At 43.0% G+C, this 19,480-nt stretch overlaps 1 protein-coding gene across 1 annotated transcript in view; it reads left to right on the top strand.

Moving 5' to 3' along the window:
- Positions 1 to 19,480, top strand: part of Agbl1 (AGBL carboxypeptidase 1) — an 835,836-nt gene that overhangs the window by 126,037 nt on the left and 690,319 nt on the right. Inside the window, exon 6 of the mRNA XM_076545344.1 lies at positions 6,278 to 6,315. Within this exon, the coding sequence (XP_076401459.1) occupies positions 6,278 to 6,315 (38 nt within the window). The remainder of the gene's footprint in view (positions 1 to 6,277; positions 6,316 to 19,480) is intronic.

Genomic DNA, 19,480 nt, shown 5'->3' on the forward strand with positions numbered 1-19,480 from the left:
AAGCTGCCTTTGACAGCATCTGGATAGAGCTGAGTGTGTGAGTGTGTTTCTTTCTCTTTTCCATTCCAGAGAGAAATGGAAAAGCTCCATGCTGGGCACAGGATCCGATTCAGCCTTGATACCATATGCACATGGTTTTTCTTTTCTTCTACCATGCAGGATCCATCTCAATTTTCCTCTCTGGGTTCTACTCTTTCCTGAAAGTGATTGGTTAAAGCCATGAGTTGTCAATTTTTCTTGGTCACCTGGCATGTGTGTGTGTGTGTGTGTGTGTGTGTGTGTGTGTGTGTGTGTGTGCGCGCGTGCATGTGTTTTCTCTACCATTCTATTTCCTCTCAAGCTAGTCAGGGGCCTGGAATGTACCAGATGGCATTCTGGGTATCTGTTCTCATGGCAATGTGTTCAATTCCTGTAAAGGACCTCCTGTTTCATCCAACTGTTATTTAACTTATTCCTATTTTCATTTTATCCATAGTTATAATACCCATCTCCATCTGCTCATTTAGCATGACTCCGTGTCTGTACAGGCTCTCCTTTCAGGTTGACAGAGGCGTCTTCCTGATGTTTACGTGATTACTTTCTTCTTCACATTCTGTTTATGCTACCTCCCCATGCAATTACCCTAGCTATGCTCTCCAAACTTGCAGTCTACCCTCGCACAGCTGACCTCTTTACACTGTTCTTACCTTTCTGTTTTCTTTTGTAGATGTATTTATTTTATGTGTATAAATGTTTTGCTTGCATGTATGCATGTGTACCATGTGTGTGCCTGATGCCTTCAGAGTTCAGTAGAGGGTGTCAGATCCCTTGGAACTGGAGTTATGGATGTCTGTGTGCCACTGTGTGGGTGCTGGGAAGAAGATCTGAGTCATCTGTAAGGGCAATAAGTGCTCTTAACTGCTGAACTATCTCCCTAGCCATTGTCTTACTTTTAAAATACCATTTATTGTATTTGAGAATCTAAAGTTAGTGTACTGTATGAAAATATTGCTATTTACAATTTCCTAAACTATAGCCCCCATGATAATAAACTCTTTGAATATAATAGCTATTCTTTCAATTTGTTCTGGTATGTAATTGATGCTCAGTAAACACCTATCATAAGAACAAGTGATATATTCCAGGCTTGCCTCCAGCGAAGTTCTCTGTCCTTGTCTCCATGACCACCACTGAATATCTAAGTCTAAGTCTCAGGACGGAGTGTGATCGTTCTGTATAGAGCTAAGTCAAGCAGTTGACACAGCTGGACAAATCTGCTTCATTGTTGTGTATTGACCCTAGGACCTTGCTTCTGTTGTCTGATCATAAATAGCCCATATCTGAAAGATAAAGAAATTACAGAGAGGTATTTTGGAGACTGTCTAGAATTATGTTGAAGGTAGAAGAAAGTTGAGGACTAGGTTTAGAGTGAGGCAGAAGGAGACTTGTGCCTCAATGTGCTGCTTGCTCTTTAGCTACTGGGCCTTATGTGGGCTATTTATCCTGTACTGAGGAATCTCATCATCTGTCATTCCTGTGAAGTTCAAAGTGATGTATGCTGATGAATACAGGACATGTAGTATTGGACACTTAGAGAGTCTCCTTAAGTAGTGGTGACAATTATGAAAGAGTCCCCAGTAATGGCTCTTAAAATTTATTTCAACCTCAGGAAGTAAATTGCATTGTTGTAACTCTGTGGCTTTTTTTTTTGTAGATGCTTGGCAGGAGAATATTTATGAATCTGCCAACAGTTTAGCCTTAGCCTTTGCTAAGAGAGTCAGAGTATCCGTGGGGCCTCAAATCTTGACTGGAGTACCCTGCTTTGAAGAATGGATGGAACAAAAGTTGTCCCTCTGTCTTTGGGTGTTGTTGTAGTTGGATCAAAATGTTCTTGGAAAATTTCCCAAATGACCCATTCATTAATAGAAACACAGAGAGAGATGGAAGATTTTACTTTCCATTCCAAAGACAGCCCACTCAGCACCCAAACAGCATGAGGTGATAGAAAGGAATGATGGACTCAAGGAAAAATGTCCTCCCTGTCCCTTCGTAGAATTGGTAGGTCTACCAGAATGATGGCTGCTAGATGTCCACATTCAGGAGGCAGTCTGGTATCCCAAAGGCACAGAGTGGGGCTCCAGTTCACTTGCCCGATGCAGTGGGATTGGTTTCTTCAAGTAGGAATAGCTGAGCTTTCTTCTTTGTTTAAGTCCAATTGCCTTAGTTTTGCCTTTTGTTTGTTTTGAGGTGGGGGTCTTACTATGTAGCTTAGTCTGTCCTAGAACTCATGATCTTCTATTTCAGCCTCTCCAATGCTGCTATTACAAGGCTGCGCTACCACACCCAATTAAATGTTCCTTTTTGTTGGTAGAGGCGTTGGTTGATCCAAGTCGTTATCTCGGTGCTGCTGAGTGTTATTGCTTTTCATGTTGCACTGAAACCAATCAGGAGAGCCTTGCTCAGACAGTAGATCATGGCTACATGCTTGCCCAGTGACTAGATCACAAACAAAGAGCCTCTTGGTAGCATTCATGCAGTGACCTTTGTTCTGTGTGCCAGGAACCACTGGAATATGGAATATTTTCAGTTACTCATTAGTTTATTCTAGATATTTGTTCTTCTTTAAATCTTACACAGGCATTACACCCCAAACAACATCTTTACTACTTCTTTTTTGAAGCAAAACATTTGTATCACATTCCAAATAAACAGACACACACACACACACACACACACACACACATACACACACACATACACACACACAGATAAATGTTGCTGAGGTCATTAATATATTACATTCTGCTCCAATATACTTTATTACAAGTCTAGTACATTTAAAAACCTATAAAACTGAATTTTAAAACCTACCACACACCCACAGATTGAAGTTTAGAAAAGCATTGGACCTAGGCCATCTAGTAACTTTTATTTTCTAAGTTAAATATGCCCCTGCCCTATCTCCTGCCCAGTTCTTATTCCACTGCCTTCCCTGGCTGCGCATTCTCTCATCCCCTAGGAGTCTCCTTACTTTGGTGTTGATGATTTTTTTCCTGCTTACCCTCTGCTCTGCTTTTGATTGAATTTTCTTGAAGATATCCATTCCAGGATACAAACTACTGTAGTGATTGTAGAAATTAGTAAATAAATGTTCCCACTTCTGAGTGCCCTCCAGAACTGTAGATGGATGCTTGTAGCAGTATTCTAACTAGTTTCAGGTAGCTTTCACATAGACTATCTTGAACTCAGCATGTCCTAAATGAATGCCATTGTTTTCTCTAAATGAAATGACTTCCCTTCTTACTCACTTAGTGGCTTTCCTATAATTAGCTTTACCCAGGCAAATATTTCAGGTAGTCACTCAGCTCTTTTCTTTCTTTTGTATTCTGTAACTGTGTTCTGTGAGTAATAATGTTCATCTCAGTTTTCCATCTCTGACATCATACTTTTTAATTAAAAACAAATGAATAATGTCTCATTATCTAAAGGGTTGAATTTGAATTCTTTATACTATTAGATTTTGGCCTTAACTATGACCTCCATCATTTTTCCCTAAGTGTGCTCCTTGTGACACTAACTAAATGTCGATTCCCAAAAGATGACCTTCAAAGCAATAAATCTTCTCTTGTGCCCCAGGAATCAGCTTTAATTTGACTGCAACATTGACCATGTCATATAATGTCACTGCTGGGATCATATTTATTTGTTATATCGTCATGCCATTTGATACTATCTAGAGAATTAAGATTTGGAGTCATCTTTAACACCCCTGTCAACAACCAAAGAATGCCCATCGATTCATGGGCAAACCATTTATTAATATGCTTTCATGTGCACATGAAGATTTGCTAACATGGGATTCTGACTCATCAGATCAGGTGATAGGCTTGAGATTCTGCATTTCTGTTGGACTCTCAATGAAAGTGAGGGTGCTAGGAAAGACTCACATTTCAAGCAGCAAGACTCTAATTTTCCTTTAGCTACTCCTGTCTTCTCACTTCTACTCTGTCCTCTGAACCTATTGTCTTGCATCTTTTCCCATGTTGAAAGTGTTCTGCAGATCAGTCATACCAGGTTGTTTGTCCCTATGACCTGGCTGGTGATCTAAGACTAGGTTAGGTGCCTTGCCTTAATGTTCCTCATCTTTTCCTGAGTTCACACTTTTACTCTTCTCTTCTAATCTGTCTTGGCTTTTCGGTCTTGCTATGCAATATTCTCTGCTGTGTTATACAGCAAGAAGGCATAATCTAATAACAGGAACCTGTTGAACCCATACTCTTAAATTTACCAGACTCTAATGCAATGAGCCAAACAAACCTCTACTCTTTCTAAATTATGAAGGCTCATGTATTTTGTCATAGTAACAGAAAATAGATTAAAATACGTACAGATAAAAACACTGGCTTAGAGTGCACTACAACATGAATCTTGGAGGAATTCTGTTCGTTCCTATCAAGAATAGATATAGTACATATGATCCTAGTAACTTATGCTAAGGCCTACCAAGCAGTGATAAGTTCCAATCACCTCTGAAGATTGGAGAAATGGGCCAGAGGGATTAGGTTGTCCTTCCTAAGTTACATACATAGGAGAATAGACCTGTGCCCCAAACCAGGACTCCTTTTTCCCACTGTCCTATAGAATCTCTCATTGGTCAATTCCTCACCTCACAGAGCTCTTTGTAGTATGTTGTCAAATATTGAAAGCAGAGTCAGCAGTGTTAAGAAGACAAATGAACAGAAAAAGTAAGAGACTAAAGCAGAAACAAAGCACCTGAGATACACTTGCACCTCCTAACTTCAGGACTCCCACAACAGTTGCAAAAGGCTGGGACTCATGGCCCCCCAGTGTAAACTCACAGCAGAGACAATCGCTCAGCTCAGTGAAACCAGCCCAGGATACTCCCAAGACAGTGGGGCCAGAGTCTGCTGAGAGACTCCCCCATTAGTCACTCATTGCCATATTTTTTTTCCTATTCAAATTTTGGCTCCTGCAACCTTACTCTTATAACTCCATGGAGATTGGCAAAATCCAAGTGCTATGGAACAGAGGCCCTATGTTGGGATGGGACAAGAAGGTACTCGGAAGCTGGAGAAGGAGCTTAGTATTTAGAGGAAAGAGTAGAGCAGTCAAATTAATCTCACCAAAACAGATTAGGAGAGAAGTGAAGTATATGAGTGTGAAGGCAGGAAAGGTTTGAGAATGTCCCAGCAAGGTACCTACCCTACTGGATCACCAGCAGGATGGATAGGGACTGCATTGATTCATCCTCTCAACCCACTATTCATACTCCTCAGGATGCATGCACGTAAGGACTTGTTAGGAAAGGATTCTAATTCAAGAGGTCAGGAGTCAGTTAGAGATTCTAGATTTCTCTTTGGGTCTCAGCAAATGTGAGGTTGTAGGTAGAGACCCACACACTGAGCAGCAGGACTAATAAAACCATAAATGCCATCCTGGGACCCTACCCTCATTATCTCATGTAATTTCTATCACTCCTCTGTAGCCTCACATCAAAATACCATGGATGTATGAATTGAGTCCCAATAAATAAGCTTTGGAGGATGCATTCAAAGGATAGCAGTGGGGTTTAGTGTATTCTCAGATGTCAGGAACAAAAGGAAGGGCCACTAAGAAGTGGAACAGGAGATGTTTTTCTTCTCTCTCTCTCTCTCTCTCTCTCTCTCTTTTTTTTTTTTTTTTTTTTTTTTTGCTGCAAAGGTTGTGAAATTCTTCTGTGGGCAAAAGCAATGTGGTTAGAGAAAAAACTCCAACAATGGTCTTCCATCCTAAGGAAACAGCTTCTCCTCCCGATATGTATGCGTTTTCTGTCCCCAGAGGCATGAGTAGTTCAGGAAGTTTGCACTGAACTGCTGTGTTCAGTGTGCCTCCTCATCCCTTCCCTCCCACCCATCCTCCAGAGTCTCCACATGTTTTCAGGTACAAATCAAGAAACTGACAAGTACACTCGCTGGTATGAGCAGCAGTTAAAAAAATAGAAAAAGAAGAATGCTCTGCAAAGAACTTGGTGGAAGGTTGGAAGCGATGGGAGGAAGAAGGATATTTTCAGTAGCAGAGGGGACCTCTGAGACCCGTTTGGAAGATAGACACCTTACTTAATGTGATTTCTACATTTATGCCTCTTTAATGGTCAGCAGAGATCAATAGAATGCCTTCTACGTGGTTAATAATGAGTCTGATAGGTGGTAGCAATGAACATGCTACCTATGGGGTCCGTGGGCTAACAAAAAAAAGACCATTGAACATTGACTTTTCACTTTTCTTTCTTTCTCCCCAGGGCAGCCACTGAAGTTCTGGCAGCATTGCTGAAATCCAGTAAGCATCCCTTTAAAAGAGGGGTTATCTCTTCCCATTTTTATTTTTGTGAAAGGTACTCTTTTTGTTCCATGGCTCCATTCTGACCAGTGAAGAAATAGAGAGATGTGTCCCAAGTCTATTGGAGAAAAGAGAGAATATGATGGCTGTAGAGAAGAGATCTCCTTGTGGACATGTCCACTTATAATACATGACCATTAGTGTTGATTGTTAAGTTGACCGACTCTAGAATCACCCGAGAGAAAGGTCTCTTGGGGTACCTATGAGGGATTATTGTGATTAAAGTAATTGACATGGGGAGACCTGGCCAATATGGGTGCCACCATTTACTGGTAGAGATCATTTATTGTTCTATGCTTCTTGGCTGTGGCTGTAATGTGGCCAGCTGCTTCAAGCTCCTGGCGCCTTGATTTCTCTGCCATAATGAACTGTACCTTGAACTATGAGCCAAGATAAACCTTTCCTCCCTTGAGTTGCTTTTGTCACAGTATTTTATCACAGCAACAAGAAAAAAATAGCTAAGACAAAGACAACTTTCCCTATGAGGGAAGTAAGTTGTCTATTGCAGCCCTGGGGATGCTTCAATTCCTTCTGACACAGGAAGCAGCCCTTCGGCATTACTAGAATAAATCCCAGCCTGTGGGACTGTCCAGTGAAAGAAAAGGCTATGACTGGGTAGGTAGCAGATTCTTGTATTTGGTTTTTAACTTAGCTCATGACTCTATGTGCTTAGGCAGGTAGGGTGTTGGGAAATACTTGGACAATGTAGATGTTGCTGAGTTTCTTTTTTTTTTTTGTTAAAAAGTTATTTCTTTCCTCAGTTATATGAGTGATTGCAAAAGAATAGCTTGGAGGGTCTGAATTATTGTGAGGATTTTTTCTTTTGCCTCATAGCCTTAGCCTAATTACATTGGGAGTCAATTTCATGTGTGCAATATAATAGACGGTATGATGCACTTGGGAGTGAAATCTTGGTTTAATGTTTTTATTCCTCCCCTCCTTACCGCTTCATCTGTTTTAATTTGGCACCTTGGAAACCAACTTCTTCAATGGTGATATTTGTTTCTCTATAGGGAGCCCGAGGCCTGTGGGTAATAGGTGAACTTTAATAAAACTTATAAATAAATAAATAAAAATAAAAACACTCTTTCTCCACCAACCATACATCTCTGTCAACCAGAAGCATGGGGGAAAAGTGAAAGCACATGATGTTTCCTTTTATAGACTGAAGAGAAAAATGAATCTTGAATTCATTTGGTTGATTGGAACTTCATACTGTGTCCAAGTCTGCCCTCAAACACAGCTTTAAAACATGGGGTAGACTGAAGGCAGTGAGAGCAGACTAGGGAGGGAAGAGAGGGAGTCTGTGGAGTTCCTAAGATGGAAAGGTATTTCTTGCGGGTTCTGGGGAGGGGCATTGATTTTTCAGAGTGGAATTATTCCAGGTTTAACCTCTTGATTCTCATTATGGCACGTGGCATCATTCTCCACTCTAACTTGGTGTTTGATGCAGTAGGGTGAAGGATAGGAAGGAAATGAACACTGCTCATTTGTTTAACCAATGAGTACTATGCTTTGGGACAGTGGTTTTCTCTGGAGTCCTCCCAGCCCAGTGCTGGCAATGGAAAACTTGATGCTTCCTGGGAAGGGAGTCCTGAGAGCTAAGTAGGGCCATCTTACCTCCAACATACACCCCCATTTAGCCCTTAAGCTCGAAGTTAGGTACACTTTCATAATCTGTACCTATAATGTGAAAAATCTGAAATTATTCTCCCATTCCTCAACTTTAGAGATAAGGATCATGGTGTCTTGGACTAGAAGAAGACCACAGTATATATAAATATGAACAGGTTCAGTTACACACTGTGGCTAGGTTTTCTGCACACTGGTTGTGTGCTTCACAAGCCGAGTCTGCAGTGATACGAGGCTTTCTAACTTATATTCTTCTTTTAGAGCAGGGGTTCTCAACCTAATGGTTCTCTAACCCTAATGCTAATACATTCTTTAATACAGCTCCTCATGTATGTCGACTTCCAAACATACAATTATTTTGCTGTTACTTCTTACCTGTAATAATTGCTACTGTTATGAATCACAGTGTAAGTCTCTGTGTTTTCCGATAGTCTTAGGCAATTCCTATGAACAGATTGTTTAACCCCCAAAGGGGTCACAGCCCACCAGCTGAGAACCACTATTTTAGAGGTCGGCTCTGACTCATGTCCTCTGTCGAATCTCCCTTCGATCACTTGCTTAGGCACTGCTGCTCTCTGCTCCCACAGGCTTTTCTACCTCAGGGCTGACTGCACTGTACTGAAGTTGTTTTTGTCTTTGTCTCTCAACAGAAGCTTTTAAGGGACAGGGTCATCTATATTGATCCATGTGTTTCTTGTGGCAGCACAACAGAGCTGAAAGTACATATTTGTTGGTTACAATTAATTGAATGATTTGTGATATTTACCCACACAAAATAGTGAGATTGCTCCTTACAACCTAAATCTAACAATCTATGCCTAGAACCAATGGTCTTAACATTTGTAGTTCTAATCTCTATTTACTTTACTAATAGACTGTTAGGGAACTGAAAGCCTGCTGTCTTCCACATATAAAGCAGGCTTTCCTGTCCCATTAGGAAGATACATGGAGTTATCTGCTAATTCTGCTGAGTTGTCCATATGAGCCTTTGCCTGGGTCTTTGGTTATTTATACCATGAGACAGCTGGATCAGAGGCTCTCTAATGTTCTTTCTCACACTAAATACACAGCCTTCACTTATATCAATCAGTCTTTCATCCTTGGCACAATTGGCATTCTGGATTCCATATTTCTTTCTTGTTCGGATCTGTTCTATGCATCGTGGACTATTTAGTGACACCCCTACCTAATCTCTATGTATTAGCACCTGGCATTGTGTTTAAATGTAACAACCCACCCCACCCTATGGGAATAAAAACTGCTTCCTGTTGAGAACCACCAATACCTATTTGGGTACACACATGAGCTGAAATCTACCCAAAATTTCAAAGGATCCTTTCCTACATACCTTTCTTGGAATTTCATAAACATTTTTTCATCTTTCATAATTGATCTAAGATTCCCCAGCATTGAGCATCATTCATATGCATTCATAAGTGGTAAGAACTAAAGGGAGACTATTATTATAAACAGTCACAAATTACTTGGAGGGTTACCTGCTGGGGAAGCTCTTGAAATTCTTAGAATAAGGAGGGTAGGTAGGTTTTATCACAAGTGGCCACACTAATGTGCAGGTAGAAGGGTTCTGAGGTCATATATGAGCCCACCACAAAAGAAGGCTCCACCGAGATGGAAAAGTTGGGCTATGGGCTTGAAGAGCAAGCACAGCCTACCAAACAGTTGCCGTCATTGGTTACTAGCCTAGCCAAGGTATCCATGGAATTGCGTATCTGGACTTAGATGACACCAATACAAGTAGGCTGGACTTCTGCAGGGCTTTGCATGTCTTGGACGTTTCTAGTCACTTTATGATGTCTATATGCCTTGTATAGCTAAACTTTAACATGGAATGCCTTTTAACTTGAATTACAGAGTAGGTTCCTATCAGTTGAACTTAAATGCAGGAAGTTAGATTCTGTCTAAAATTCAAACTGCATGTGGCACAGGTCTCCTGGAATGTTATTCCAACTTTAATCTACAAATGACATACTTCTTTCAAGTGTCAGCTCTTCTGGCACTGATGTTTACTTGTCAGTGAGTCTAAAAGTTGACAGTGGTGGTGGGTCTCAGTAACTACATCACAAACAGAGGACATTGCCCAGTCTAAATAAAGCTAGAACAAAACATTTACTGGTTGGGGGTAGTCCGTGTTCCTATGACAGTCAATACTAGGCCAAGCTTAGGTATCTGAAGTCACCAAGACCCTATTTATTTGTGGCCGACTGGAGTTGATTCCCACTAGTGGCAGAAAAAGCAGGACTCAGAGTTTCGGGAGGTGTGGGGCCTGTCCACAGCAATGACCCAGGGAAAGGAAGGAAGTTTGGATCAGCTTAGGGAGAGTTTACTAGTTTTCTTTGGCTCTCTCTCTCTCTTTTATCAGACAGAGGCTGCAGGAAGAGCCAGCACAGGAGATGTGCAAGAGAAATGAAGCAAGAGGAGTCTCAAATCTCTTTCAGTTCCCGGGCAGGCAAATTTTGCTTAGAAATCGGGCCTCTTGCCCAATGTCTCAGCCATTTGACACTATAAATAAAAAAACAAATCATTGTGCATTCAAGAGTCCATTTGTTTCTGTCTTTTAGATTAGAATGGCCTGATCTAAATTCCACATCGTTCCTCAAATCAGTTCTTCTCTATGCTCACACATGCACAAATTCTCCACCAAATGTTCCTGTACCAAGAACTTGCCTTTTTGTGTTTTATTCTATCCAAAAGCACTTAGCTTTTTATTATCAAAATTTAATAAAGCCTTGATTAAGAAATCACACTACTTCAATTGCTTGTGCTGTTTTTTCTCTAACAAGCCAAAACAACATCTTGTTCTCTCCCTCCCTCCCTCCCTCCCTCCCTCCCTCCCTCCCTCCCTCCCTCCCTCCTTTCCTCCCTCCCTCCCTCCCTCCTTCTCTCCCTCCACCATGCTTCTGTTCCTCTCACCGCTCTCTCTGCCCTTCTCCCTCACTTCCCTAGCCCTCTCTTGATGTCTTTGTCCCCACAGTTCCTCTCTTTTTCTTTTTGTTTCTTAACCTCCTCTCCATGCCCATTAACCATAAATGCATTTATGAAAAATTGTGACCCTGGATGCAGCCGTTGAATGAGGCGCAGCAATGGGATGATAGCTGATTTGTGCTGGCCCCAGGGATGAATCTTCCAATAATGTCTTAGCATTAACCTTGCTGCCCAGATTGAAAGGTCATAATCTTGCAACAAGGAAACACCTTCTGTCTGGTTCTGGTCCTAAATCTTACTGAGGGAATGAGGAGTCTACTTTATACATCTCTCCTACTTAGGAATTAGCATTAAGAAGTTTGCAGAAGTTAGGGAATGGGAGAAGGCCGAGAGAAGTTAGCAGAGAAAGAAATGCAGAGAAGAAAGGAGGGAGGGGAATATGAAAGAGAGCTAATGGAAAGTTTGGCAGGAAGATGAGACTTCTCACAGCCCTTTCTAGGTGTGTTCTGTCTGTCTGATCCACAGGGGACAGCCTGCATGTTATTGCAGAGAATAGGAAGGAAGGGCAAACCTTGTAAACACAGAGAGACCTAGCATGGCCAAACAGCCTCATGCTCAGAATGAACACCTGCTGTGGCCTGGCGGCCAGCAGTGCGGACCCTGGAGGACACAGTGGCCAGATGATTGCTCTACTGTCAAATACCCAAGATGGGCCAATTTCAAGATGCTAGGAGTGCCAGCCTCTCTTCAGAATGGATGTGTGTTTGAACATGGTTGACATTGTGGCCCCTTTGGTCCGGTGGCCATACACAAGTACCAGCAGACTGGTGCAGCCTTCACCGGACTCGTGTGCTTATCCATGTTTCCACATTGTCGGTGACCTTCCCTCCAGGAGCACTGACCTGCCTTAACAACCCGCTACTCCAGATTTTCCAGACATTGTGCTTCCTGTGTCTGTTTCCTAATGAAACTGAAGATGGTCAGAATGTCACAGCTATAAAACCTTGAGTTTTCCTTGTATTTCTTCAAACATTTATCTTTTATTCTCTCTCTCTCTCTCTCTCTCTCTCTCTCTCTCTCTCTCTCTCTCTCTCTCTCTCTCTCTCTCTGTGTACATACACTTGTGTGAGTTCACTTGTATGTGGAGACTAGAGATCTACTTCAGAAGCTATTCCTCAGCCACTTTCCATCTTGTTTTTGAAAGAGTCTCCCCCCCCCCTTTTTTTTTGGTTTTTTTGAGACAGGGTTTCTCTGTGTAGCTTTGCGCCTTTCCTGGAACTCGCTTTGGAGACCAGGCTGGCCTCGAACTCACAGAGATCCGCCTGCCTCTGCCTCCTGAGTGCTGGGATTAAAGGCGTGCGCCACCACTGCCCGGCCTTGAAAGAGTCTCTTATTCAACCTGGAGCTTGCTGAGTAGGTTGGGTAGCTGGCCGGTGAGCCCCAGGGATCTGTGTGTCTCTACCTTCCCAGGACTGGGATTCCAAGCATGTCCATGACCACACCTGGCGCTTTTGTGTGGCTTCTGGGGGTTGAATTGGACTGAGGTCCTCATGCTTGCACAATAAGCACTTTACCAACCCACTTATCTGTCTTCCCAACCCAATCATTATCTATATTTTGATTAATTTATAGTAATGTCTATATTTATCATGCACAGTATGATGTGAAATGTGACACATGGTGGCATGGCTAAGAAGAGTGAAATAGCTTTTCCTTTTCCTCCACCTTCCCCCTGCTCCCCTGAAACATAGTCTTCTTTAGAGAAGGCTGGTCTGGAACTTACTGTGTGTGATCCAGACAGAACTTGAACTCTCGATCCTCAGTCCTCAGCCTCTTAGTGTTGAGATAACAGGCATGGCCCATCAATGCTTTGCCAAACATGTGCATTTGCCGAGTAGAGAGCTTAACCATGTCGATCTAGTTCTCGTGAATCCCCTGCAAGGTAATTTAGGGACATTTCTAGAAACATATGCCCTGGAAACTATTGATTTGACTTGTCCCTCTCATTCCCATAGCAGAAAACTAAGGAGCAGGCAGAAGAGGTGAGACCTGCTGAGCTCTGATGGCCAGTGCACAGGACTCTTCTTAGATCTGGGCATACATGCCTCTGTCAGGGGATGTCTGAGTACCACCCACTTAATACATTACAGTGTAGCGTAGTTCTCAGCCTTCCTAATGATGAGACAGACCCTTTCATCGAGTGCCTCATGTTATGGTGACCCCCAATTGTAAAATTATTTCATTGCTACTTTATAACTGTAATTTGTTACTGTTATGAGTCATAATGTAAATATCCAATATTCAGGAAAGCTGATGCATGATCCCCCAAGGAGTCATGACCCACAGGTTGAGAACCACTGCTTTGCACACAACGAAACTAGCCATGGTGTGATCAATGATCGTGTGCTTTTGCAGATAAACATGTATAACTATTTTGTCCTTGGAGCCCTCCCACAGGAGTCAGGCTTCTTATTACATCTTTATACCTCATGCGGGGCCACAGCAGAGGCTCTGCTAATTATTAATGTTGAATGAGGAAGGAATCCAGTTTCCTAGAACTTGTTTACGTTGTGCCTTAGTGCTTGTGGTATGTATGTTCATAAACCTGATACCCTATGACTTCTGAGGAAGCATGCAATGTATTTCACCAATGAGCTAAAACTCTCCTTCAAATAATATTGATTTTTTATGTATACATTGGTCACACAGGGATGGACTGCTGCAATTGGCTTCACATGAAGTCAGCATTGCAAGGGACATCCATCACAAGGTTGGCTTAAGATGACAACCCCTGTATTATATCCACCATTAATTGAGTTCTAAGTATGTCAGGTCCTGTAGATACATTTAACCTGACAAGGGGTGTTTTTTTGCCATCCCCATCTTACAGGTTGGGGAACTGAAGTTTGGAAGGCTTGAATAATTTATCCAGCTAGCAGGCTTCAGGGTTCACCTGGCAGTGAGCTCAGCCTATACTGCCCCAGGAAGAGATTCAAGAGGCTGGGTCTGCTTAACCCAAAGAAGGTACAACCAAATGCGGAAAGGAAGCCAAGTAAACATTTTCCAAGTATCAAAGGGACTATTTTGGAAGATCATGTGTGACTTAAGTCAGAAACATTACACGCTCCACTCCACATAACATTTGAGTGGGGCCCAGTGAGAGATGTTGAAACCCTAGCGTGTGTGTGAGGGGCCTGTGTCATCTGCTTGGACGGTGACCATCAGGCAAGGCTGATGAATGAGAGCGTGAGATACTGGGGCGAGCAGGAACTAGGAAGATTACAGGCTCCTATTATGTCGTGCCACATACAATTTGGCATATTCCTTTTTCATTTTCTTGGCTCAAAGTCCAGCCTTCTCTGCCAAATACTTACGTATTTTGCATAAGTACACAAAGTATTTTAAAAATAAGTTAAAAGGTTGCGACCAGCCCGGCTGTCCCCTTTCCTCCCCCTCCACCCCCAGTCTGACACTGCTGAGTTGTGTGGGCTGAGTTGCAGACAGCGGCTCCTGTAGTTCCTCTTCCTGCCATGTGGTGGGGCTGTTCTTCTAGTTATCCCCACTATTACTAGTCCAATATTTATTTTCGGTGAGTAATTTGTTTATCGGGAGGTTATTTTAATCTAATTTTCGCCATATTTGCCAGTGCACACTATCTGTGCTTCCCAGCGTTAGCAGCTTGCATGTCTTGAAGGAAATTAGCTGAAGATGGTCTCAGAGGCATTTGCGCAGCCATTATTTAAGGGAGGTGGGAGGAGGCCGGGTGAGTGGAGCCTGGGGTTAGAAACAGCGGATAGAGTTTGTTGCCTTCCTGGTGGTGTTAGCATGATTGAGCAGGATTGACCGGGGGCGGGGGAGTCCGAGTAGCTTTTCACAGGCTGTCGCTGCTTGACAGCAGCAACACTGGAAGTTAGGGTCGCTAGTCTCCTAGAACATTGTGACAACTTGTAAAGGTCCTAGATTAGTCTGGAAGGACAACAGTACTCTAGTTCTGCACCCTCGGCAGGAGTCCCTCCTCCCATTGGATGGCATTTTAATGAACTGCTATTGCAAGCCCTCTGTAAGCTGGGGAGTGGGAGAGGTTGGAAAGAGAGCGACTACATACCAGAACACCCATAGCAAGAAGTGATGACTATGATGATTAGTAAACTTGCTGGACACTTTGCTCACATGCCATCGAATTCGTTGTCCTCATTTATATAATAATCATGTTACTGTGCCCGTTTTATGTGCCAGGAAGATGTAGCTAGCAGAAAATAAAGACTTGCTGAGACTCCACAAACAATACAAGGAAAGCAAAATTCTACCTCAGTTGTGACTGCTTCCAAAGCACCCCGTGTTCATATTTCTGCCAACCTTCAGCTGGAGCCAGGAACCTGGGACTCTGGGTTCAGCCGTAGATTGACTATTCGATCTAACTTGGCCTTTGCCATTGCACTTGAGTTCAGGTTGGTTTTTTCTAAGTGGAGGGCTGGGGGTGGTGGTGGTGGTTAAAGCTTCTTTGGAACAGAATCTTCTATTTTTATCATTAAAGCCTAAGCGTAAATGACACACGTGCAGCAGACACAAGGGGAGCACAGGTGGAGACCCCAGTTAATAACAGCTTGGCTTTTCCATTGCTTCCCGACGCTTGATAGACTCCCAGAAGCTTCCAGAGAAGTTTCTGGGGTCTGGGAGAAATCAACGTTGAAAACTTCTGAATGAGTGTCTGTGTGGAGTCTTTGGGGGCTTGATCTGTTGTTTGAGATTACAGCTAAAAGATGGAGTGACATGATGCTTCCTGTGGGTGGCTGGAAAAGTGTGCCACACTTCTCTAAGTAGTGGCCATTAAAAAGAAAAAGAAAAAGCTAGTGAAATTTGACCCAGAGAAATCCAGAGTGTTGTCTTTATCATCAAGGCCCCATTCAGTCATCTTGGAGTCTCTTAGGACTAATGGGCCTAATTAAGCAATTGAACTGAACCCGAGACATTGAGGACAGTCGAGTTGTACTAGATCCCCTTCCTGTGATGGTCAAACTTTTCAGAGGTGACTATCATGGGTCTTAACAGAGCTGTGGATGGTGGTGATGACGATGCTCCTGCTGGATGCAAAACTTGGCTACAAATTATAATTGCCATGGAGTTGTTAGCAAGGATCTGTTCTTATACACAGGCAGGATGCTATCTTTTACTACCTCTGTCTCCAGGGCTTTCCCTGTATCCTAGTGTTTGCCTGCAAGTTTGGGCCATAGCGCTCTTTTGAAAAGATTGTAAAAGTGTCCAAGGTTCCAAGTCATGGATGAAGAGGGCATGAATTTGATATAATTGCGTAACATAATCTCCATAAGGGCAAGACATGGTAGAGACCAGTGTTTACATAGTAGTCATGATATCTCCTCTCATGATACTGTGGGGTCAAACTGTAGCATCCATGGAGACATGGCTATCAAGGTAGGCAGGTCTGTCCCCTTTAAGAAAAACAGTGAGTAACACAGAAATAGGTGATGTACCAGGAATGGGAGCAGGGCACTGGATTTTTGTTAAACGTCTATGTTAGTTTATCATTCCTGCCACTGGAGGTTTCAGGAGTTGATGTTCAGATTTAAATTAGTCTCCTAAGATCTGTCCCCTGCATTGAATGACACCTGGTTGTTTTTAGTGTCCATCTTCTCTGCAGAAGCCTTTTCTGGGAAAGGACTCACAGAAAATAGTTTAGAGTTTGTGGACCACACAGTTTCTGTAATAGCTGTTTCTCTTTGCCCTGAGAGGGCAGAGCAGCTATAGGAAGCACATAAAGGAATAGCTATGACTGTGTCCCCATAAAACTTTATAAAAATAGGCTGTGGGCTGTGTGCTGACCCTTAGTTTACAGGGAGTGAGCCTCAACCCTGGGGACTGTATTTCGTTAATCCTTATTTCTTAAGCCATTAACTCTAATGTATTTTTATACAGCAGGCATTCAGAGCAAGTTCTTTGAATAAGCAAAGGAATGAACAAACACACAAATACATGCAAATCTGGTCCCCTTTGGTCCATCAATATCCACCTCCTTTGTTTTCATTCTGGGCACTCAGGAGTTAACCCTCGGGGCTGTGGCATTTTAAACCCTTTAGATTTTAGAACTTGTATCATTCTGGCATAATTGATGGCTGGCTGTGGGTTGACAAAGATAAAGTCTCACAAAGATTTAAAGGGATAGACAAAAAGATAAACATTCCCCAGCTCTAGAGGCACATGACTGCTTCCTCACCACATCCAGGATTGACTGTATGATTATTTATTTGTGTCAAGATGCACATCAACTCTTTCCTACAGCTTCTAGAAGTAGCAGGTTACAAAGCATCTTTTCATATATTACCTCATTTAATGCCCGAAACAGTCCTATAAGACAGGTAAATATTTAACAATTCTACGACAATGACTTTCAATGTGATTGATTTTTGCCCCTGAAGGAACATTTATTGAGGCTGAGGATGTTGTAAGTATCATATCTGTGGGAGGGTTGCTCCTGGAAGCTATGGAATAGAGACAAAATTTGCTACTGACATACTACAATGCTTAGGATGGTCCCCCTACAATAAGTAATATCCAGATCCAGATGCCCACAATGGAGGGTTGAGAGTCTTGCTCTCTTGAGGCTCAGAGAGGTTGGCCAAGCTCTTCATAGCTGCATAATATGCATTGGGTGTGTTGGGAATAAAATATATCCATTTATTTTTATTCCAGAAGGTTTCAAATCCATTTCTTTTTTTTTTTTTTTTTTTTTTTTTTTGGGTTTTTCGAGACAGGGTTTCTCTGCGTAGCTTTGCGCCTTTCCTGGGACTCACTTGGTAGCCCAGGCTGGCCTCGAACTCACAGAGATTCGCCTGGCTCTGCCTCCCGAGTGCTGGGATTAAAGGCGTGCGCCACCACCGCCCGGCTCAAATCCATTTCTTAAGCAAATGATTTTCAATGAAATATTGGCAGAGATGTGTATATAAATGGATGGCAGTGAGGGTTAGAGATGCCACTCAACCTCTCCCTTAGCTCCTGTTCATAATCCCAGACCTCTCCTGGAACCTTATCCCTTCCACATTTCCTGGAGCCATTACCATCTACTTTTTGGTGGCAATGTGTGTATCTCTGTCTGTCTCTGTGTGTGTGTGTGTGTGTGTGTGTGTGTGTGTGTGTGTGTGTGTGTGCGCGCGCGCGCGCGCGCATGCATATATGTAAAGCTTCCATGTTGTGCTTTAGTAAGATGGGCTGTGCAGGAAGAGAGAATGGAGACAGGGGTCTTGGAGGAGGTCATTGTTGGTATATTCCAGATGATAGTCGAGAGAATGGAAAGGTTGATAGTGATTGGAGCTGAGTTCAAAGGAGCATGCCGAAGGCTCAAGGACTTGGCATTTCATAGTGATGTGCTATTGGATGACAAGGCCAGAGGCAGAAGGCTAGATGTGTGTGCTCTTTGCTCCTCCTCACATACTAGAGCCTGGAGGTTCCATGAAGCATGGGCTAAATTGCATGATGTCTATAAAACCACACAATTTGCTTCCTTGAAGTCCACAGTACTCAACTGCATTGTGGCCTGAAGCAGAAGGGGCCATAGCACACAGGTGCCTCATGTATCAACCGGCAGAGAGGGCAGGGGAGGAAGGCTCTGTTTCCTTCCTTGCAGCTGTAAATCCTGGCTGTCTCCTTCAGGTGTCCTCTGATGCACTGGCAGTGGAAGCAGCCAAGGGCAGTGAGGGACAGGGTTTCCCACGGGGCCTCAGCAGGGGTAACAGTTATTCTTGGAGCTTGGTGAGCACCTTCTTATCCATTAAGAGAATAAGCTCAAAGCCCAACTATGGATGCATGGGAATGTCCCTGAAGCTTCAAGGCAAAGCTCCTCATTTCTTGGGTCTCTTTGCAGAGATGCTAAAGACAAACAATCATGAAGGGTGAGAAAACTCTGGCCTGACATCTTCCTTCAGGTCTGTGTACCTCTGTGCAATGGCTCTCAAAGTGTGCGTGCCCCGATAACTTCTCCCTTCACTTGGCCCCCTGGCTTTAGCTCCTCTGATTTTTGTTATTTTTCCTCACTGAGTTTTGACTGTTTCCATTTGCTGTGCTCTCTGGATTTCAGGAACGTCCTAGTTGTAGGTTCTGCCTCGTAACTCCTTACAATGTGGGTCTCAGCCCCAGGTTCCACATCTGCAAAGTCTTCCCTGACCACATAGTTTAACATAGCTGCCCAACCAGTCCCTGGAAGATCCCTTCAGTTTCCACTGGCCACTTCCAGAAGTTTCCGTGGATGTTGGCACCTGCACCCCTCCACGACCTTCACACTCAGGCATGTCCCGTGAGATCTGGGATGTCATGTTGTTTTTAGCTGTGTTCCTAGTGACAGCAATAGTTCCAGGAACATATTGGCATATCACTGGTGCTAAATAAATGTTTGTTGAGTGAATTAATACAGCATCCTAGGTGTGTGAGCATGATTTTAGTTGCTAATTCATTGCCTAAAGCAGCAGCAGCAGCAGCAGCAGCAGCAGCAGCAGCAGCAGCAGCAGCAGCAGCAGGATTTGGT

This window comes from Peromyscus maniculatus, chromosome 1, assembly GCF_049852395.1.
Source record: "Peromyscus maniculatus bairdii isolate BWxNUB_F1_BW_parent chromosome 1, HU_Pman_BW_mat_3.1, whole genome shotgun sequence".
Taxonomy (NCBI): Eukaryota; Metazoa; Chordata; class Mammalia; order Rodentia; family Cricetidae; genus Peromyscus; species Peromyscus maniculatus.